We start from the raw sequence: 24,207 nt of genomic DNA on the forward strand, positions 1-24,207 counted from the left end.
CACACACACACTTCCTCTTTGCCTGGCTCCGCAGAATTGGAATAAAGAGAATACACAGGCCTGGGAAGTGGGCTGACGCTGCTGTTACTGCCGCAGGAGAAAAACTCAAGTGACCTGCCAGTGCCACTGGGCCCCCCCTCTTCCCCGCTACACGCCTTTTAACTCTTGCGAAAATTGAAGAGAAGAAGGCAAGGCAGATGAGAGAGGTGATGACAGAGAGGAAGACACCACTTCTCCCTCATCCCGGCTGTAGCCGACAGCATCAGCAGTGCTTTAAAAACCCAAGATGCCTGTGAAACTTTCAAAGCAAGTACCGGATATGAGACAGATGCAATGGCCTGCTGGAGGCGCCGATGCAGGCAAGGGGGGGAAATAAGAGCTTTCCTTGGCTTTTTTTAAAATAAAAAAGTCTGAGGCAGGAAGGTTTTCTATATTCGAGATCCGTCACATTTCCATCCATTCCCGATATGAAGGCCTCACGCTACTTGAGGACACCAAGGTGATTAATTAAGGAGATGGTTTTCAGCCTGTGTTGAGGGGTGTTTTTCCAACAAGGGTCCCGTTAGGGCAACAACTCGTAAATCACACGAACAGTTAATTGGTGTTTTGCAGTGAAAGAGGGAAAACAGAAGGTGGAAGGTAGAAATGTATAGTACCACTTTTTGCTAACAAGCTCTACACAGGCAGCCAGGGAGAGTCAAGAAAGAGAAAATGCTTCATATAGTTGTGTTTTTTTCATACAACCTACTAATGGCAGCTGTTGCCCTTATGAAAAATATCTGTATTTATAAATTCCATATGCAATGTAATTCTTATCTCAGCCTAGTGGAGATAGCTTCGCCAATCCTTTGCCTCCACAGGAGCAATAGCTTTGTGCTTTCAGCTTCGCATCCACAAAGAGTGGGGGACTTGCCAAAAAAGGCAAAGCTGATTTTGCATTCAAGCCATCAGATGATTTAGACACCTACAATATACTGCTCATGATAATGAGAAAAAACAAAGATGACTCGGCAAACTAAATCCAAGGTTAGAAAATCTTGGCTACAATGGCTTCCTTTGTCTCCACAGGTCCCATTCCTTCTGCTATTTAATACCACTTCTTGCCCTTTGTGCTTCCACTTTCACACACCATTCCTCATTGTGTCACTTTGTCCACACAAAGGTTATTGGAGATCACAAGCCCTCCCACAACTCATATACCTATGCAGTTCAGATCAGATGGCTGCGATTACCCACAATTTCCCATTTTCCTCCCACTGTGAAACCACCATCACCTGTAATTCCTCATTCTGAGGCTATTTCCATTCTCCTACAGTACAGCTGGTTCAGCAAAACCTTTGATCTTGATGGAGAGTCAAATGTTGCCGTGCAGATCGGTTTTTCATTTTCATGTTTGCGTCACTGCCATTTCAGTGAGAACTTTAAATTATTGATAGTATTACTTTCGGTAGTATTTAGTCATTCATAAAGTCTTTTCCGCTTACACTTCCAATTTTGATGTAATAAAAACATCATTTGAGGACTAATTGACTTTGTTTCAATTTAATCAAGTGATTAAAATTAAAATAAGTCATCAGCCAACTAAACTCTGTTCTACTTCCACTCCAAAATAAATTAGATAAAGCAAAGGAATCTTTTACAAGTGATGTTTTCCATTGAAACAATTACTGGTGGAGTGGTGTATTTATTAAAATGGCGTAGGTGCCCCTCGTGCTGTCAGAGAAACTCTGATTCATTCAGGCGTGGACACAAAACCTCTGGGTGTGTCCTGGGTGGCACTGTGGACCCTTTGGACCCTGTGGATAAGGCTTGGTACACTGGGGTACACTGTCCTTCTAGCATAGAGTATACTGGACCTGGAATAAGGTTTAGGTAGGTGATTTTTATCAAACATTTGCATGAATGCCAGGACCCAAGGTTGCATCTGTCAGTGGTTTTTGTGTTGTGGCTGATCAGTGTACATCCATAAAAGACATTCTGATTTCATTTATTAAGCCGCACTAGCAAACTGAGACAGTATCGCATTGATTTATGCAAACTGAAAGCAAAACTGGAAGTCAAAGCTGCAGCGTACTGTCTCTTCGTTCACTCAGGCATTAGAAGGGGTCTATCAAATTACAGCCTGACTTATTGTGGCATTCAGATGGCCTTTCAGTATAATTCCCCTGATCCTCTGAGGCCCTGAAGGGTGTTCTGTGGAAGTCAAACCAGCAATCAGCACTAACTAATCAATACTACCCGATTTAGCCCCATTTGCTACAATTCACTAGATTAAAGTGCAACCCATAACGCGGAGAGTGAGAGTGTGTATATCTGTGTGGACGTTTAAGTGTGCATGTGTCTATGTGTGACCATTAACAATTCAGACCCCTCTCTAGACTGGAGGCCTCCACACTCCTTTGTTAGCAGCCATTAACTTTTAACCTGGGTCCAAAAGGTTCTTTATTTCAGTCTGCAGCCGCTGATGGATTTTCACCACTCTAATGACAAATGAACAAAATGGAGTGATGTGCACAAGCTATCTGACACGTAATGATGTAGTCTGGATTCCAAGACTTCTGCTCAGCCAAATATAGACAGAATAAAAAGCAAAACAGTCTGGTAGAAGCTGTTTGAAAGACAAAAAATGAGGATCATTCAGATGTTGAGTCAATAATTTCAATATAATTTCCTTAGAAAAAGATGCTCTACTGTGTATGTATAAATTCTTAGAAGGATTACTGGAAAGTGTTGTGTAATTGTCTAATTAAAGGTGAAGAAAACATTCTTTTAGTGCACTTCCAACTAAATAACCAGACTTCACTGCCAGAGGAGAAAGTCTTTCAGTCAGTGCATGTCAGTTCAATGAAGTTTTTTTTTTCTGAAGCTTTGAGTTTTGTACTCAGGTTTAAATGGATCTCTGCCAATTATTTAAACAATACTTCAAATGGAAATTTCTCTGAAAAGCTTACAAAACATGCCAAAACTAGCTGGAATAAAACGCGTATCGGGATTTTCTCTGTTTTCCTTCATTTTTTTTAAAGTTTCAACTTAACTTGTGCATAGGATGTTGTGTGCCAGTGAAAGGATTTATAAAATAATGTGCTACCAGATATACGCACATTTAAAGGGGAGCTTAAGTGAGTTATTGTTGCACTCCATAAGAATGCAAAAAAGACCAAAAGATTACAAAGAAAAACAAGTCAAATTCAAGAAACAGAAGCTGAGGCATCCTGACAAAAATCATTCTGACGCTCCCATTTACTCAGGTTTTGTAGCCCTCTGCATGATGAGTAAACTGACCTTTGCATGAAAAATTAAATAAGCCCTGCTTTAACAAACATTTACAGACACTGACAAGCCAAAACATGAAGAAAACCTTGACTAACATGCTGCTGTTTTTTTTCTTTGCTTGCTGCCAGAAATGGCTGTATATTAGTCAAGGTCATAACAATCTCCTCCATGCATTTATAACAAAATTCAAAAAAGACATTATTGGACAGCATTATATTTGGCATAATATAAAATATATCTCACCATTTCACATCTGTTATGTATTACTGCCCTTTCTCTGTCCCTGATTTGTTTTAAATAGACACAATCACAGAAGTAAGATGTTCTCAGATTGCCATATCAATGTAGCTCATTTTATGTCACATTGCTTTTCACACAGACCCTATAAAGACCGTCACCTTCCAGCCTCCGGTCATGTTCCGGTGAACTGAACAGGGCCTGTAAGCTGGGAATCAAATGGTCCATTTTATGGATATACGTACCTACGTCTCTCTGTAATGTGATACTGCAATAACCAGCTTACAGCACTCCTTCCTCCGGATCCACACAACAGGGTAAGCACTAACGGTTTAGTGCCTGTGTGAGCACTGCACTACAGCACATTCACAACACAGCACAAGTCTAGCCCAGGCTGTCACGAGAAATTTCACAAGCTGGTTCTTTTCCTTTCTCGGTCAGGAAGATGAACCGCTTGTCGGTAAATACCGCATCAGCAAGGTAAAATGATACAGAGCAGAGAAAACAACAGTCTAATCAGAATTGATCCAGTCAGGCTTTCCTATTATCTCATGAACAAGTTAGAGAAGGATTGCTTGGTTTGTGGTTTGTCCAGGTGTATGTCTACACTAAAAAACGTGTAGTAGTAGTGTAGTTCTCACTCGAACACGTCACAGGAGAAAGACTTATTGCATTATTTTTTTAAATCAAACTCTTCTTTAGCTTCAGTGCACTTGGTCCAAAGATGTTCAAGCTTCGCTATCCCTTCACAGAAGGTCACATCTTGAGCCTTCAGATTCTCCTCAACAGCATGCATGACTTCATCATCACTCTGAAAATGGTGACCACAGAAGGAGGATCGGAAAGCAGATAGAAGTCAGACGATGCCAGGTTGGGTGAGGGAGGTTCATGGTGCAACAGCTCAAAGCCACATTTGGCTGCTTCTGTCACTTGAGCTGTGTGGACGGACGGATTGTCCTGAAGAAACAGCAGCCAGCTCCACCCTTTCCCATTTGAATTTTTGTTGACAGTAGTGTAGGGCCATACAGTAGAAAGTTAGGCCCCCAAATGAGCGTTGGCCCACTTTTTTCTGGGTGAGACTGAAACTTTTGAAAGTACCCTCATTTGTTTTCAACTAAAGCAATATAAAGTTCAAGTTAGCACATTAATGCATAAAGATAATTAGCCATAATTTTCAACAAATACATTCTCTCAAAGTGAAGTTTTGTTTTGTCTGGACAAAACAAACAAAAAAACAAAACAGAAGAAAATATCATGGATGATTGATTCAAAACCAGAAAGGCTATTGCACTTGAAAAGCTGTCTCTGCACTAAAACAACGCCAGAGAGCATTGATCAGGAAACTCCATGGCAGACAGCATTTGCACAACTTGCAGAGTGTGTCACTGGCAGAGAAATGTGAAAACGAAGCACTGCTATTGTGTTAGTGTTGATTGGGTTCCAGATCTGGAGACTTTCAACCAGCTTGTCGTTTCTCGCTGTGTGAAGAGCTGTGAACAGCTGGTGGAGTGTAGCGCACCTGACACACTCAGCTGGAGACCACCCCTCAGAGCTCCAAACACACAAACACACGCAAAGTCACTGACTGGGCTCACAGCTGCTCTTGCTGCTGTACCGGTACATGCATGCGGATGATGTGCTCGCCATCGCACTCTCTCCTGTGTCTCTGTGGGTATCACTGTTGCCGCCTTTCAGCCTCTTCTCTTATTTCCTCATTTCCACTTTCAGGCAAATAACCACATTTGGACGCAAATTTTAATTTCATCTACTGTCTGCTATTCTCTTTGTCTCCAGCCATTCCATCTCCTCATCTCTAACCTCATCACTGTCACTTTTTTCCCTGTCTCCTCTCCTAATCGTTTCTTTCCCACTCTCCGTTTCCATGCTTTGCCTTGAGCTGCAGTCTAATGAGCAAGTGGCTGGAATTGAGTGCTTTCTAGCTCTGAGGGGAGATAACAAGCCCATATGTTATTTACCACAGTGGCCACTGCAGCAGCCGACCTGTGCCAACTCTCAAAGACCCTCGCTGGGAAAAATATTTCCCATCAAATCTGTAGCTGCGGCATCAAAGTGCTAGGGAAGAGGCACACACTTGACAACACTCAGCTACTGTAGCTGTGAAACGTCTATGCATTAGAGAGCAGCATATTGTAATGAAGAGTCATAAATATTTTCCCTCCATAAATGATAAGCAGATTTTTTTCTCATTAGTGAGAAGTATTTTTAGTTTCTCTGAGGACCTCACTTCAATTACACCGCAAGTGTGTGTGTGTGCTTCCAGAGCAAAAATTAAAACTAACGAAGTGATATCAAGAGAGTTTTTAAGTTGGCTTTTAGAAATTTACATTAAATGTCGTCACACATGTGTTTATTAAATACAAAAGACAGCCAGGTGAGACAAAGCTTCTTTAGCTCGCGTCAGCTTTCAATCCTCCCAACTTGTCCCTACCTCTGCATTTTTTTCAAAACAGCCCTCAATCAAAAAGACATCCAACAAGACATATGCTCCATCGCAAGTGTTTAGCACTCTCCTGCCACACAGAAGACTTGGTATATAAAGCACTGCATCAGCGCTGGCTACCATATGGTCCAACTAAACAACATGCCAGACATCTGGTGGAGCAGTGGGCACTGGGAGATGTAGCAGCCAAGTACACTCACTAGAAAACACTGAGGATGTGCATGAGGATGTAATCCTTGCAACGCACATGACAGATGTCAGCCAATGAATTGCAAGTGGCTTTGAAATGCTGACATGAGCAGTGGTTTTGAAATTCTCTCCTGCATTGTCTTCCTCAGTTCAAACTGAGCACTAAGGATGACTTTGAGTGTATGACTGCAGCTTTGTGAGGCCGTACTTAGCAACAGTGGTGTTTTAAGTACAAGTCACAGCTGAGCTTCACCACCTCTTCTGTTACTTCTGATCCCGTCTTGCAGTTATCCCTGGGTTTCTGCATTCTCCAGTCATCTGACTCTACACACCCACCCTTTCACCAGGTGTCCCATCCCTTAGCAGCCCTGATTTAACTCAAGACAAGTTCAGACTGCAAGATTTTACCTGTGATTTTCCTATTCAGACAAACTGAGAAAAAAAATCCATGTCCACATGTACACTGGTAGTTTTAAAAATACTTCTGTGAGGGCTGCACAGTGACTCAGTGGTTAGCACTTTCGCCTTGCAGCTACAAAATCTCCCTGGTTCGCGTCCCAGCCTTCCCGGTATCTTTCTGCATGGAGTTTGCATGTTCTCTCTGTGGATGTGTGGGTTTTCTCCGGGCACTCTGGCTTCCTCGCACAGTCCAAAAACATGTTGAAGTTAACTGGTAACTTTAAATTGTCCTTAGGTGTGAATGCGGGTGTGATTGTTAGTCTGTATATGAAGCTCTGAAATAGACTTGGGACCTGTCCAGGGTGTCCCCTGACTTCACCCAAGTCAGCTGAGATAGACTCCAGCCCCCCCGCAGCCTAATGAAGATTAAGTGGTGTATAGAGAATGGATGGACTTTTTAGTGAGTCTTAGTTAGTTTTTAGTTAGTTTTCGTTCACTGAAAACAAACTTTTAAAAAACTCCTGAAGGTCTTCAGTGTTGCGGTGGTGAGGTGTAGACAGTGTGCCATTATCTCCTTTGTTTACATGAGGCAATTTTGAGCAATAGTGGACATGGCCACAACAATGTTGGTACTACCCTAACTAACAGGACTTTTTACATGTTTGCTGATACATGTTCAGTCCTTCTTCCACTATAATGAGGAGCAGGCTTGTTAGAATCAGGCCACACATATATCTACCCCCTTGCTGATTGCACCATTTTTCTCAGTCTTCTCATTGGCCACTTCAGAGTTTGGGTTATATCCCAGCCTGTTTATTTGGTGTGCTCTTGACAACTCTTCAATTCTGTTTGTTTTCATTAGGACTGGATACTTTTGAAAAAGCGCTTGTGTGGAAGAAAGGAGAAAATTTGTATTTTTTAAAAAATACATATACTGTTGAATGTGTGGAAGAAGCCAAATATCCAAGTTTGTGGCCAAATCTCTGCTTGTCTCTGATGCTCTTCCGGTTAGAGGAACATTTTTGAAATCTTATATTCTGAGCATGGCATAGCTTTCCAGGCAGTCCTTGCCTCTTTATTTATTTTGACTCTGGTTTTTGTGCTCACATGTTGCCAGCTCTGCCCACGGACCAACAAACCAACACTGCCAATCCCATTGAGCCACACTACTAGGGTGGATGGAAAGAATGTATGGTCCACGCTCGTACTGACGAAGGCAAGAGATTTTTCTGACTGTTGACAGAAGAGAGAAATAGAAGAAAGGTAGGGAAGTAGTTTGCATCCACATGGGCCTGAACAGCGCTGGGTTTGATACAACCGAGCCATCAGGAGGCCTCTCAAATCAGATATCTCCCAATGCATGTCTGAAGTGTCGGCTTGTACTGTTAACACACACCAAGTGCACACAAAGACAATTTGTTCTCATGCTGTTCTCTCCACCTTATGGGCCTGCATGGTTCAAATACACTGTAGTTAATAGACCACAGCGGTGACCTGCATGTGTCACATATTCAAAATGGGTCACTTCTCCTAATATTTGGCATAATCTTTTCAACAGTAGAATCAATACATATTTTCACTTCTGCTCTCCCTCAGCCCATGGTGGTAGAAGTGGTATCAAGGCCTGACCTGACCGACAGCAGGTCTGAGCGGCAAAAAGTTCACACAGAAACAGACACAGACAGCTAAGTGACCCAGAGTAATGCAGGGCACAGACAGCGCAGAAAAGGTGACAGCATTCTACTTAGTCGCAGCACAGTGACATGTTCAAAAGCACACAGCTGCATCACACAGGGGTGACGTTCTTAAAAAGGCAGCCACAAGTCCATGTATTTACCTGTACAGGAGCAGTGCTGCATGTTGTGACACACAAGAGGCACACTAACACAACAACCTACACACACACACACGTTTGTTTTTCTATACCGGTGGGGACTTACCATTGACTCCCATTCATATCTAACTCCTAACCCTTACCCTAACCATCACCAAATCAATGCCTAACCCTAAACAAACGTTTTTGCACTTTTACATTTTTTATTAACAACAATATGGCCAAGAAAACGGTGTTGCCACCCGTGGGGACCTCATTTTAGGTCCCCACCGTAAGACAAGTCCCCACCTTTATAGCAAATAGTCAGGTCAAAGTCCCCACCGGAATAGCAGAAACAAGTACACACACACACACACACACACACACACACACACACACACACACACACACACACACACACACACACACACACACACACACACACACACACACACACACACACACACACACACACACACACACGTGACCTCGTCGTTTCCCCTCAGAGAATGCAAGTGAGGTCAGGTTTAACTGTGCCACTCAATCTCACTTGCAGAGGGATTCGCGAGCGCAAGGAGCACCGTGCCAAAGGGCTGTCCGTCTATTTGACAGGCCCAGGTCACACAGAGGATGGAAAAAGATGGAGGGAAAGGATACTGGCAGGTTCTGTACGAGTAATGGGGATGCGTCTGGGGAGCGGAGGCAATAGAAAAGAAATAGCGGCCCTCTATGTCAGAGATAAGACCGGTTAGAGACGCTGGTCAGAACCGATGGCCACTCGCTCGCCTGGTTAGTCGGTGAAATATGGCGCCGCCGGCTCACCTGCAGCCCCTGTCAATACCCCTGCTGTCATGTGTGTCCGTGGGATGGCCCCATTTAAATGCATGAGAGCACCTCCCGCAGCCAGCATAAAGAAGATTAAAGGAGACTGCAGTTTTATTTATTTATTTATTTATATTATTTTTTAGAGATCCAGCCTAAGCAACATAAGCCTCCGCAGCCCAAGGAGGAAAAAGGGAATGGTAAATTGTTGCTTTCATTAAAACTTCAAGGAGTCAGTTTCATTATGAAGGTTCAAAGGCAATGGAAAATGTGTGTGGCTGCCTTTTCTCTGCCTCTCTCTCTCTGCCTCTTTCTTATGCCTCATCCAGCTGTGCCGCTACATGGAATAATGGCCACTGTGACAACTAGTTGTAATCTTGTCCCCAAGGGGCTGGGGTGTATATGGATGTGTGCCATTGTCGCCTGTCTGCTGTTTGTACTTCTGTAGGGTTTACTGTGGGCTTTTCTGGTGCTCGCTCAGTGCGGTCCGATTTCCCATTTATACCAGCAATGTTTACAGGCTAAAAATAAGGTGGCGCAAGTGTTTTCAGAGAGGCATGCACCAAATGTGTAGGAGTGCTTTCAGAAGTTTTGTAGCAACAGATCAAAAGACAATGAATAAAGTGTGAGTGGTTGCCTGTGGCGATCAAGCTGCAACTACCACGACTAGATGCTGAAGCCAATGTGGGCAAAACGTAAAGTGCTGCATCATAAAAAAAACACTGGCCTGAATCGTCCTATATGAAAAAAACAAAAACAAAAAACCCCACTATATTTCTCTGTAAGTCAGTAATGTTTTTTTGTCTTACTAGGTTCTCAATGATTAAATTCAAACCCTCTGGTAAGTACACTGGTGGGCATTTTGGAAATGATTGCCCAGTTAAGATTTGAAGGCTGTGTGTGAACTGTATAAAAGGTTTTAATGTTTGCCATGTGGCTGCTGACTGATGGCTGTGATCGACAGTTTGTTAGTCTGTTGCTCATTCTGGCTCCTGAACTCTTCCTGTCTCTCACTTTGGAGGTTCTGTTGAAAAACACAGAGTGATTAAAAAGCTAAATAGTGATTTTCCACAGAAAAAGCAGTAGTACTGGTTTCACTGTTTGTGATTTAAGTATTACACTGAAAAGACTCTTCTAGGATGCTGTCACACAATATTGAGGTAAGATGCTTCCACCTGACTACGATACTTGCTTTCTTAGTACAATACAGCTAAAGTAGCTAAAGTTAGCCCATGTGTGTGCTGGTCAGTGTTTCTAGTTGGCTTGTGGGTGTTTTCAGGCAACAGCCCAGCTCCGTATTGGTGAGGTCTGGATTCCAAAAGAAAAAGATATCGCCAAACATAAGCTGCCACTCTGGGCTTCAAGCCAGCTCCAGTGTAACCTTCTATGTCAATCTTTACTTCACTACTATCTGAAGTGATGGTGAGCTTATGGGAAACTATCGGCCAACTCTCTAAGTTCTACACAGAGTTTTAAAGCTTTTTGCCTTTTGCTTTTTATTGCCTTCACTTTTGCTATTTTGAGTCACTGTCATGTGTTATCATGCCGTTATCATTGCACAAAGTTGCCATACATACAATAAAATTATTTTTTGAAGTGTCATTTTGATTTTTGCTTTCACTTGGTGCTCATTAGCTTTGCCAAATGGTGTTTGGTTACGTTTAGGCACCAAAACTGTTTGAATAAGGTAATCTTTCTGTTTATCAGTGTCAGAATGCATAAAAACTTGCCTTTTGGCCAACCAGAAGGTAGAGGACATTCCACTGAGTCCATGTCGGGCCGTCCAATGATCGACGGGTCGGCGGTTCGATTCCCGCTCTCGCCTAGTCATGTGCTGTTGTGTCCTTGGGCAAGACACTTAACCCACCTTGCCTCCAGTGCTCTTCACTGGTGTATGAATGCGTGTGAATGTTGGTGGTAGTCGGAGGGGCCGTAGGCGCGGATTGGCAGCCACGCTTCCGTCCCCACCAGAGTGAGAATGTGTGAGCGTATGGGTGAATGGAAGCAATTGTTGTATAAGCGCTTTGAGTACTCTGATGAGTAGTAAAGCGCTATATAAGAGCAAGTCCATTTATCCATGTAATATGGTAATAAATGGAATTTTATGGGTTGTAAACATCCAAATCAGGTGACTCATCATTCTTAAAGCATAATTTAAGGGCATAGGCAATTGTTTTTAGTGGGAAAGAAAAAGATAAAAACTTCTTTGAAAATGTGACACTAGATGAATGCTAACATTGCTCCATGTCGGCTGAATGTGTAAATATTCAAGCATTCACAGACTTGTTAGCCTTTCAACAACTTTGTAAAGTAGTAAACGGTCAGTGTTGCATTTATAGCGGTGTACCTTTAGAGACCAAAATTAAATGCAGCTAAAGGTGTAAAAACTAACCAATTCACAGTGCAATAAAACCCCACACACGTTTTGGAATCATGTATCAGATATTCTTGTTCATAAGTGTATGTAACACATCTTGCTAGCGAGTTTATTTCCCCAATCATAGTCCTACTAGGAGCCATACATTAACTGATAAAAAATGTCAGACTTTACTGTTTACAGAGCTACTCTATGCTGCCTTAGCTGCATGCAAAACAAACAATCCAGTTACATCTAAGTACAACACATATTGTCTATAGCATGTGTCCTCTGATCTTGGACCAAAAATCCAGATACGGATCAAACCACCTGAGAGACACAGATGAATACTGCTATTACACACACACCAGTGCCTTGGTTTACATTGCAAAATGCAGTGTGGGTAGCATCATGTGTGGTGTATGCTATGCACTGTTGCACATTAGACATAATCTATACTGCGTTAGATGCTTTAAGCACCAATATCCATGTGCTCATCGTTTGCTGGAAATCCCTTGACATGCAATAGATCTGCTTTCAGTGAGAAGCTGCTAAAAGCTTGGTGAGGAAGAAATTTTGTTGATGTGTTTGCTCTTTTGCCTTTAGTGAGTTGAAGCTTCATTGATCTTTCTTAATGTGCTTTTTTTCCCAGACAGGTAAGGAGGAATCATCCAGCAGAAAGAATTTGGTCTGAACCTCATGGCTGGCGGCAGTACAAGCAATAATGTGTATGTGGGTGTGATCATGGTGCTGTAGCAGTAGAGCCAGACAGACTGCCGATATCGAGAATTAATGAAAGGCATACAGTGCGTAATCCACTCTAACCCACTGCATCTTTTTCAATTTGTCAGCCTCTCTCACTCATTCTATCTCCCTTCCTGTCTGTATAACCCTATGGTTAGTGTGAGAGGAGGTAACGAAACACCTAGCCAACAGCACAGATAAGGCGGTAGTCCAAGATGCACAAGTGCGAGGGGTGTGTGAGGGCAGAAGAAAAGAGGAGGGAGGAGTCGAGATGGGAAGAGGTGGAGAGGAAGATAGTGAGTAGATGGCTTCACAGGCACCATTGAAAGGTTCTGACTGTCCCATGATAATTGTAAAAAGGTCAGTGCTCCTCCCTGCCCGGACTGTAGAGCACAAGATATGCACAAACACTGAGACACAGATATGTGTCTGCACACATGCCTGTCCCCTCCTGCTAGGCTGCTCTTTAGAGGGACACGGCTGCCTTTGGAGACTTCTGCAGGATTAGCTCTTTAAATACCACAGCATTGTGATACAAAGATAGAAGAAATGAAAAGAAGAAAGGAGGGATAAGGATGGAAGAGGAGGCATTTGATGGTTTGCATCTTTTAGTCAGAAATACAGCGATGCCTAGCACTGATAAAGGTTGTTTCCTGTGGCTGAGTTGGAGTCAATAACAAGGCTGGTAAAAACAGTCAGAAGAGCTCTTGCCAAATACAAAGTAAAGGTTAAAGCAGCCAGCATGCTGAAGAGGAAAGCGTTTAAAGGTAGGAAAACATTTTTTTCTCTGAGATCTTTTTCAGAATAAATAAGTGAAACTTTAACATTGCACCATGATGTGATTGTTTTGTCTGATTTCATTCTGGGACCAAAACGACACACTCAACATCCTGTTGTTAAATTACTTCTGTCAAGTCCCCATGCACCAGAGCAAGTGTCTGCAGTACACTAACATGTGGCACTTCTCAATGGACACAACATATTGAAATGGGGTCACAACAGCTAGGGAACAGCTGCTGATGGGACTATTCATTTGTCTCCTACTTTATAGTCATTCTGTTCCTGTGACATTTATGAATGGATAATGCCATCTGTCTTGGAGGGAAAGCTGCTCACAAGGAAGGTTTAAGTGTTAACTTGTAGATTTAGAACCTAATCCAGATTGCCTAGACAGACTAGACTTGGTCATAAACCAAACAAAAAAAGAGTTATGATGTTGAGTTGAGAAATAAGCAACAATATACAGTCTAGGAAATATAATTTGTTGTTTTACTGCGCTGCATTTATTTTCTCAAGCAGAAGAAAAGCAAAAGCAAGAAATAAAGGAACGACAAGTTGAGATCAGATGAACTACAATATTTGTGTTATTGGTCTAAATCATTCCATAAAGGTCAAGGTAAATGCAGAACTGCTGACTTTCCCTCAAAAACAACACTATCGGATCAATGCTGATTTGAATCAGCTGATTAAGCACCGTCATCACAGGAGTGAAAAAGAAGTGGAGGAAAAAAGGAAAGGAAGCAAGAAAGTAACCTATTGTACTTGAAGACCAACGCAGGATCAATAATATTGACAGGCTTCAAGGAAAACGGCAAACAACGAACAATGAAGTCCGTGCATTCACATGGACACACATGCATTCGTTGCGTAATCTCTAACAGCCGGAGAGCGCATGTCCAAATCCATCCAGCTGTTATGGCTCATTTCATTTGGGGATGCACAAATCAACAGAACGACTTTCGATTTACTCATGGCTAGTGATTAGACCGATGATTTGAAACACTGCACACGGTACGCTGGCTGTGGTTACTATTATTTTCCTAAGCACTGAAACATCCACGTCAAATGAACACTGAATGCTGGATACACTAGTGGAAATCAGAGTTCAACAAGCTGTAACATTTCTGATTGGGGTCAGCAGTCTGCTGGCAGATTGTCAGCTATAGTGAGGGCTAAATGGACAAAAAGTTCCACTCCTGTGGAACGAGTATTATAAGAGGACCTCATGAGATGAATGAATCACTCCCTAGCCTCTGCATTTTATGAAACACATTTGCATAGCATATTGAAATTTGCTGAATTTGCTGAAACATTGCTGCTGTGGTTGTATAAAGGATTACATGAAAATTATTGGGGTGGGGATTTAGGCTATATTTGGGTTTATGCTTCTGTTGGAGGCCCACCCCACCATTACTTATATTTTACTGCACCTCCTCATTAAATTTAATTCAAAGCATCCCCTCCCTATATTCTCAAAATAATCTAGATGTTACGGTGGGGCTCAAAGCCACTTTAGCAGCTTACGAAGGCTGCACTTACTAATAACAGCATGTTAATGTTCACAATGGCAGTACAATATACGACCTACCATGTTCTATATCTTACTTCACCTTTTAACAATTGCTGATTAGTACTGGACACAAGGTGCAGCTGAGATAATCCTACTAAATTTGCTTTTATTTGTTCGTAAATCAAAATATTGGACACTCGGATGTCTGCATTGTCTCTGAACAATAGATGTCTTGACAAAATTTGTGATCCAGGTCATGCAAAAGACTTTGAAATATTGCACTGGATTAGTAAATGTGCTATGAAGAGTGAAGGAATGGTAAAAACCCATCTCATGCTGTACTTTAGTGTATGATATACAGTACTGACAATGTTCTGAAGGCTGAAGAACTGCAGCCATATTGCACTGTAGAATTACCATGCAAACTGTACTACTCAGGATTAATTTTTATTGTTGAACAAACACAGTACCCTCAGTCAATCCAAAATGTTATTGAACCTCAGACGTGAACAGGACGAGCGAATTTAGTTTTTCTCAGGGATATATACACCGATCAGCAACAACATTAAAACTGACAGGTGAAGTGGATGACATTGATCATCTCATTACAATACAATGTTCTGCTGGAAAGCCTTGTACCCCGACATTTAGGTGGATGTTACTTTGACATGAACTATTAAACATCACTGCAGATAAAGCACAGCACTCTTTAACAGGAGCAGAATCATCTAGGAGGATGACGGTCCTCTCCGCAACTAAAAACTACTCAAAAAATGCTTGAGGAACACAAGAGCCCAAGGCCATGTCTCTGAGCACTTTGTACTCTGCGACACTTGATGTAGGCTGACGTTCTATAATAACGTGGCACTGCTAGAGTACAATGGGCTCCAGCTCAACTCAAGTCTTCTTTGCAAATACATGTGTATTTTTGGGCCCTCATTAATCAATCACAACACATATTCGATTATTCTGCTGGTCACGCTCAGCAGTTTAGCTATTTTATTCGGACATCTCGGTGTCTGTTACATCCTTTATCAGCACATTTTACCGTAGGGAATGAAGCCTAACCATAGAAGTGCTCACTTAAAAAAGGTTTTAATTGTGTTAGACAACAACCTACCTCATTACATAAACATATTTCACTAGAAAATTATAAAACTCTAATAAGGATTCAGGTTTCTACGACTTAGAGTGGGAGTCTGATGGTGGAAAATCTGCACAGAAACAATGATATGGACAGAATATTGTAATTGTTCATAGAATGTAGTCCATGACCACTAAAGTGTCTTCATCATTTCCAATTCTGCTTTTGTATGTCATGAAAAAGGAAGAAAATAATCAATCAATCTCAGGGAGGAGAAAAAATAAATTGCATGAAGTACTTGATTCAGCCGGGATTAGTTTTCTTAGTGGATGTTTGTCTTCATCAGAACGCAGAAAGATGTTAACCAATCAGGCTTGGCAGATGTGATTTTATGTTGTCACATCTCCTGATGCCGCTGAATCACACCCACAGATAGATACACGAACTGCAGTGTTCAGTAACACTGATCAATGTAAGACAAAATGAAGAGTTTAGGTATTGTTCTTATTTATTATTGCATGATTTGCAAAGCTTGTATGTTGTGTCCAGCTCACCACTGTGTCATGCACTTACTTTCATCCTATTTTGCCTCACTGCCAGCTGCTCATTGTCACAGTGTTAGTTGTTCAGTGGTGTTGTCTACATCCCATAATTTGAGAACTGCTTGGCATGTGTGTAAATTAGAAAGTGACTGGCTTGGTTGAATAGTACTTAACAATACACGCAGAAATGGCAAGAAAGTAAAGTTCTATCCAGGCACATTCCATTAGTCCGATGTAAATGAAGTTCAACAGAGCTGTAGCTCATTCAGGGTGACAGTGGTTATAAAGGAAGAGGCTATTAAACTTTTTAATGTGCCAAATATTTTTCTTTTACATTCTTAGAAATGTACTTGTGTCATCTATCTTTCAGATGTGGAACAGTATCGTTAATGACAGCCAAGCAGTTTATATGCGAAGCCGACGGGATTTAACACCGTGGCTATCAGCTTGAAAGCACAGACTGTTCCTCCCTCACTGGGATTGCTGTCAGACGCAGTGTCTACAGAGTTACTTTTTCCTTCTTGATCAAATGGTGGAATATTTAGCTTGAACCTTATGCAATCTCCGTGCAGCACTTTTAGCGAGTGAGCTACTAAGCACCAAAATCCAGCTGTGGAGAGGAATAGTGAGAAGTCTCAGACCAGCACCCCACCATCCAGATATGCTTCAGGATTAAAGGAGCTAAACATCAGAGAATAGTGACCCCACAGCTGGTACTGCAACCTCAGACGTGTAACATTCGGCGCCGTCTTAAAGGTTGTATACTCTTTTAGTCTTAGAAATGAAAAGGTGTTATTTGGTTCAAGTTCAAAATCTGTCCAGTGTATATATTTTATAAAATCTTTCTATACACAGTGAACAAAGCAAAATAGGTTAACTGATTTACTCAAGAAAAGCTTTGCTCCACATTCTGAATCTACCTTGAAAACACTCTTAAATGTAGGCTTGCATCCACACATGTACACAGTCTTACTTGCATTCCCACACATATATTCATCTCTTAATGGCCACAGCAAACATCAAAGACAAACCTTGAAGTCATCACAACACTAGCCTAGGCTTGACGATCAGCTAAACTCCAGTGTCGGCGTTTCATAAAAATCAAATTGGATTGGGGTGAAAATCCTGCCTTTGTATTGAGATTCTCGCCGTGTGCAGTGACCCTGCTGCTTGCTACCGCTCGTCTGAGCCCTGCGAGTAGGCCACTTTTTCATCCACCGCAAATTTACTTTGTCTGATCATTTGTTTTCCAATTACGTCCCTGTCCCTGCTAGCAGAAAATTGTCAGCTTTGGTTATGTGAACCCGCTCTTGGGTCCGTAACCAGGGGCAATGTTTGATGCTTGGAACATTTTCATACCCATTAAAAGATGAAGGCAGGGTGAATTATTATCCTACAGAGTTGATTGGGTTTTTGCGGGGGTTGCTTTAATGTTGCTGCATGTGATGGTATAGTGGTACCACACACAAAGACACATCTTATCTCCTCTGAGGAAAAGACTTAAGCTGGAGTAGGGTGCATCAAACTAGACCAAAGCAAAAGCTGAAGTTTAAATAAGTGGTTGGGTTGTTCATGAAGCAGGATTTAGCTTCTATACTCTTGTTATTCAATGTGTATTCCGACTTCACTTGTTCGCTGACATCTGTATTCAATATCTGACCAAGATTTAAAGTAAATAAGTCCCAGTGTTTGTTCACACTAACACATTGGCAGTAATTGCCAGAAACGTACGCCTTCAGCACTGCAACGCAATTTAGATGAAAGATGCTGAACTGAAAGTAAAGGAGAAGATTACACCCACATAGCAGGGAACCACAGCAGATGTGCATAACAATGGCAGCAACTATTGAATGGAACTTAGGGAGGCAGAGCAAAGGACGAAATAGGAGGGAAAGAAAGCAACAGAATCAATGTTTGGCTATAACTGTCGCATTAGCTGTGATAAACGAGGCCACCGTCAGAAACTCTGGAAGCAGACGCAGGACATTCCAATGATCAAGCACTGGATAATCGGACACAATGGATTCTGGGAAGGAGAGGCAATTTGCTGCCATAGATCCCAGAAGAGCAGCATCAATTCACATATTGACCTTTAAAAATGCTATTAATGGACGATATCTTCAGTTCATAGCAGGATGAGAAGTCCTCCAGTAGCGTGTGGTGGAATTATATTGTGGAGCATTTCCTCCACTGACGGCCTACAGTATTTATCTGGTCTTCAGTTTCCCATCAGACAGTCAGTGGGTTCAAAACGGGAAGGCCATTTAAAACAAAAACACACTCAGATTGATGAGACAATCAGCTTTGGCGAAATGCTTTGAGCTGCAACATTAGATCATGTCGCTGTGCATATACAGAACTTTATGTCATCTTTCTATGGGTTTTTTTTTTCTGGACACTGGAGAGATGACGGTTGAGGCATTTCTATAGCTGAAAGCAAAGCATATAAAAACACACGCCTCCACAATCATGCAAACAAACAAGCACTCTATAGGCGATCAAGGTTTTGGGATCTCAGATATTGCACATGTCTGTAAGGGAGCCTATTTCTGACAGGTTAAGAGCAATTTCTGTCAACTAACTGGCTTTGAAAAACAAGACTACAGAGACTTGGCAATGGCATTTTGATGGATAATGAACTGTCTTCTTTGGCCTTGATGCACAGCTCAATGTTTTCATCCTGTCATTGTCCCAGGAGAACGCAAATCAGAAATATGTAACAGATTTAAAAAATAATTACAAGGCCCCAGTATTCTGACAGTTCTAAAATGTGTTCAATTGCTATAACGCAAGTCAGAAGACCAAAATTTAATGCTTAATGAGGCTACTAGTGCCAAGAGCATTTGTTGGTCATGTTTCTCCTAATGAGACATAGTTTATAGTTAATAGATAGGAAACTTTAGAGATAGAGGAATGATTATGTGACAAATATTAAAGGGCCACAATGTTGCAGTACATGTGGCATAGCAAACTATACCATACTCCTTTAAAATTGTGGAAGAACATCCTTTGATTTTTCTTTCTTCCTGTCTAACTGAGAGATTGATGCTATGCTAATGCTTGAACGGTAATTATTAACTAGAGCCAGCAGCTGGTTGACTTACCTTAGCTTTGCTCTGTTTAAAGGTAACTAAACCTGTCGACTGGCATCTTGAAAACTCCCAAATAATTTGGTTTGTAATCCAAAACTAAATCATCAAGTTGAGGCTATATGCTAAGCTAAGCTAAACTGACAAGTGACCAACTTCAAAGAGATATTTTGGAAAGCCATGAGACTGGCATAAATTGTTTCATCTACGTCAATAAGCACATTCTCCGCTCAAGTTAAATAAGACAAGTTAATGTTGAGAGCACCTTTCAAAAACAAGGCAGCCAGAAGTATTTAAACAGACACAGTTTCCTTAAAAGAATGTGATGAAATAGGAAAGAAATATCGAAGATTTACATGAATAAAACAGCATAGACACAAAAATAAGAACTAACTTGAGCTTCAGGCCTTGGTAGAAGAGAGTTGTGTTGAATTGTTCTGGTATGTGATGCATTAAAAATTGTGACATACAGGAATGCAGTGCAAAGGTTTCAGAGCTGGAGTGATGAGTTTCTCTTATTTTCACAGGACTCTATTTGAATAAGCTGTCTGACAGACTTGTGAAGACAGACCGATAAAGACACCATTACAGCAGTGGAGTCTACTAAATATTCAAGCATGGACATGAGCCTTGCGGAGACATAAGTCCTTATCTATTGATAATATAGCAGAATAATCTGGTTGGATGTTAAAATTAGAATTGCCATCGATAACGACACTAAAACCTGGTTGAAGTCATTAGCTTTCTGGATTCAGACTGTTAATCCTTCTTCTGTAACACCAAAAACAATCATTTCAACTTTACCCCTGTTTAATGTTAGAAAACATTGGCACATCCACTTATGTATTTGTTTGAGGCACCACAAACTCTTGGTGATACTGCTGTGTGTCAGTCACATAATTGCGCTAAGATATTCAGTGTTCAGATAAGTAGTCAATTCTTAAAACACTCCTTTAAAATTAGCTGTGAAATTAGATGTTGGGGCTGACTGTCAGCAGATTTCATTTCCCTGCATCTACAGGGAACAACATGCAGAATTACACAAACAAGGGTAATGTGGACGTGGGGGCAGCTGAATGTGGCTGCTATGCATCTTCTTTTTTTTTTTTTTTAGTCCTCTCAGGTAAAAGAAGTTGATGATGTTACAGAACTGTTTCCTCCTCAGTCTCAGGAGCTACAACCTTAATACCCGGAGGATAACTTTTGGATGACATTTTGGGGAAAAAAACAACTTTTGTGGAAAAAAACAAAATTTCCAGCCTGCAGGCATTGGATCAACTCCTGAAATATATTCTCTCACTCTCCGGATCATCTCTCACTCTCATCTTTCCTGCCGAGTCTATTCAGGAGAAATAACTTCCTGTTCTTTGAAATGAAAACGACTGCTGAAGGCTTTTCAAGTGCAATTAGGACTCATTTGAACTGGAACAAGAAATTGTGTTGCTGTGGGCAGGAATTTATGACATATAGCTTTGTATTCTCACAATACATATTCATATAATTCTTCCTTGCAGGTACCTCAGAGGGACACATTTCCACATTCAATAATGTGGAGTGGTGACACTGATGTCTGCTGCTCATATTCTCTCGGAAAATGATGTCTGAGTCCTGAGACATTTGAAACATAATTAAAAGTGTGCAAAACAATGATAATGGTAATTTTGTGGCTGATAAATGGCAGAGGGTGTCTATCACCCAATTTCAAGGATTAGAACTTTCCAGGTGGGATGGGTAAGGAGTGCAATAAACATTTAGCTTTGGAACCGGTGTCTGCAGCTTACCTTGTACAATGAGGTAGACCTGTGAGGTCTTGGGCTGCTGCTTAGTCTGTATGGAGCAGGTGTATGAGCCCTCGTCATACACATCCACCTAAACACAATAAAACAGAATAGTGTTCGTTAGTGTGAGTTCATTACTATTCTTAGCACAATATTTTTGGCAGATTTTGTTCTCTCTACAGATATGCTTTATCTTCTTCATATTTTCTTTTTTAGGCATCATCTTTATTTTGAAATGATTATAATTCAAATTACAAGAGATTACCATAACAAATATTTGTGAAGTCAGTCTGACTGACTTCCTTCTAAGTGTGATAATTAATGAGAAAACTTATTACGTTTACAGTTTCTGCATTTTGTTCTTCTGATTCAATGCTTGTGTGCCTTCTCCCTCATCACTCTTTGAACCTTTCAGATTAACCTTATCTCGCAGGAAGAACTTTTATCCGTCAGTAGCTTAAACTCCAAATATGTTTGGAAATGGAGGTACTGAATGTAATAACAAAATGTTATTTCTCACCGATATCCAGGCTTGGCATTAAATATCAAATTTCAGTGGTTAAAGGTACGTTGTTTTAGCCTAGCCGCGCTAGACCCAGGTCTGAAGACGCAAGGGTCTAGGAACTCTCGACAGGGAGGGAGGCGGGCCTTAAAGGTTGTCTTTCAAATCACTCTGCAGTAATTGGGTTGGTATACAACCAATCAGCGCAACAAATAGGCTGACGTAGTTCCTGGAGCGCCGGAAATCAGAGGATGCGGGATGGGAGTTCGGTGATGCCTTATTTATACAGTCAATGGGTGAAGCTCAAGTATATTACAGACATGTCAACAGAAAGATTATTCAGAGTCGTTCCGAGTCGAAAGATAACTGTTTATTGTGCGCAGCCATCTTCTTGTATATCCTTGTTTCTATGGTTGTTTCTGTCAGAATCGTCGCGCCTCTGTCGTCACTTAGTTACGCCCGCCTTCTGACTCTACACTTCATGGTGATTCGTTGGCCAGTTTTAGGAGCATCCAACCTCGAGGCTTACCGAGGGTAACTAGACCCACCCTGGCAGAGAATTAAATTTGTTGCTGTGGGTTGTCTAGCGCGGCTAGGCTAACAGTGTTATGTGAAGCAATTTACAGCTATTAATCACTTCTTTGTAAATGCCAAGGTCTGGACAAATTGTAAAAACACTTTAAAAAAAAAAAATCACATTTTTCCTGGCTTTCTTTACAGCCTGAGGACTAACTTCTGTTTTAAAGGCTTGAAAAATCCAAAGAATGTCTACAGTTCTACAGTTTAATTTAGGTGTGACATTTCTGCTTGCTCCCGAGTGAATTGCCTCAGTGCTTCTCTGCTGCTCCCTTAACCGGAAGACCGTGTGACACTAACATTATCTGGAAGACTTTGTGAACTTTAACAAACAACCAGATCCCAAAACAAAAATCACAAAAAAAAGTTATATCTAGCAAAGTCTTTATGGGAATGTGATCAAAATCAAGGAAACCTAAGGTCTGGGCATTCATGGAGGGACAAAACAGGAGAGGCTGAGAAGCGCTCAAGAGTCAAACGTAATCAGTGGTTTCAAATTAAGTTTCAAGTAATAATAACAGTGTGACTTTGGGTAAATCATCTAACATTGCATTCAGCCTTGTGTATGTCGGGTCTCTGTTGTGGACGATGCCCAGGCTGCTTGTTCATGCCTATCTATGGAGTGTGAGCACTCGTGTAAACACAGCAGGATGCTGTCTGCAGTTTGTTTAATATAATTTATAAGAAGGGTCTTCTGAATGTAAAGCAGAGAACCTTTAAACTGTGTTTACAGTTATGTTTATGCTTGGGTAGGTGACTTGAAGACTGAGACAGTTTGTGTTTCCTTTATTAACATTCAGACAGCGTTGTTTTTTGTTTTCTAAATCTGACCACACATGGGGCTGTGGATGCAAACCCCAGGCTCTGATGTCAAAACTCTGCTCTATGTACGACCACTGCAAATGGACATAGCTGTCATAACCCAATTCTGTGTTTTGGTTTGTTTGTGCTGTGCTGTTTGTCCAAATGGCTCCTTTGAGGACACTGAACGTACGCTACATATACCACAAATCATGTTCTGTCTTTTCCTTGCACTAATACTAGTAATAAAATAAGCTTAAAATAACCAGATTTGGTGTGTCTTCACTGTCTGGAGAAAAAAGTTAACTAAGGCTTTTTACTTTTGCTCCGTTTCCATTTGTTTCTAGTCTTATGCTAAGGTAAGCCAACCATCCGGGCCCCAGCTTCATATTTAGCAGGCAGACAAGCACACCTCCCAATGTGTCAAACTATTCTTTTAAGTATTAATTTATGCTAGCAGACATATTTTTTGTAAAAAACTGTCTTCTCATCTTGTCTCTTCCTATGTTCATGCTGGGAAAAGCACACACACAAAGCAATAAATCAGAAATTAAGAATGAAGCCGAAAAGTAGAAAAAAAGTCCCTTTGACTGAACCTGCTGCATAAATAAATGAATAAATGAATGGATGAATATTTAAACAACGCGGCTCCTGCTTGGAAAAAGAATAAATTTAAGTCAAAGAGGGTATTTATTAAGGTCATGTTTCATGATTCCTGGATAACATCCCAGAAACTAAAAAATTCTAGTCTCTTCTGCCTTTAAATGTAACATTCATCTCAACTAAGCTCAGGAAAAATTGAATTTCTAACGAATGCAGGAGAGTCCAGATTAGTTTTTACCCTCATTGGTTAGCATTACCTTTTGTATGCGTAGGCTGTACTCCAGCTGTCCTTTAGTGACCAGATCTACTCTGGGATCCAGGGACCACTTGTCCTGGCCGGCAAAGATGATGTTGGATCGATTGAGCCAGGCCACCTTAGACACTTTGTCATCAACATAACACCTGCAAGCACAACAAAAGCGAGGGAGGTGAGGAAAAGGAAATAGAAAGACTTGGTTCCTCACTGGGGAAAAGAAAGGACAAAAATCCAACTTTTTATTTCATAATGTGAAACTTTATGAAATAAGTTGAGTTTTGTTGATCGAAAACAAACTAAAATGGCAATTGTGCAGTTATATATAGGAGGTGAGCTGACAGATGAAGTGCTTGAAATAAGGGTTTACGCACAGAATCATGTCTTGAACCGAG

At 41.2% G+C, this 24,207-nt stretch overlaps 1 protein-coding gene across 4 annotated transcripts in view; it reads right to left on the reverse strand.

The window, feature by feature from the left end:
- The window catches only part of lsamp (limbic system associated membrane protein), a 1,200,168-nt gene that overhangs the window by 53,331 nt on the left and 1,122,630 nt on the right, over positions 1-24,207 (reverse strand). For all 4 annotated transcript variants that reach the window (XM_051958406.1, XM_051958404.1, XM_051958405.1 and 1 more), the window contains 2 exons: positions 23,817-23,961; positions 21,081-21,168 (listed from right to left, as the gene is read on the reverse strand). In XM_051958406.1, the coding sequence (XP_051814366.1) occupies positions 21,081-21,168; positions 23,817-23,961 (233 nt within the window). The remainder of the gene's footprint in view (positions 1-21,080; positions 21,169-23,816; positions 23,962-24,207) is intronic.

The sequence above is a fragment of the Acanthochromis polyacanthus genome, chromosome 13, assembly GCF_021347895.1.
Source record: "Acanthochromis polyacanthus isolate Apoly-LR-REF ecotype Palm Island chromosome 13, KAUST_Apoly_ChrSc, whole genome shotgun sequence".
In the NCBI taxonomy this organism is placed as follows: Eukaryota; Metazoa; Chordata; class Actinopteri; family Pomacentridae; genus Acanthochromis; species Acanthochromis polyacanthus.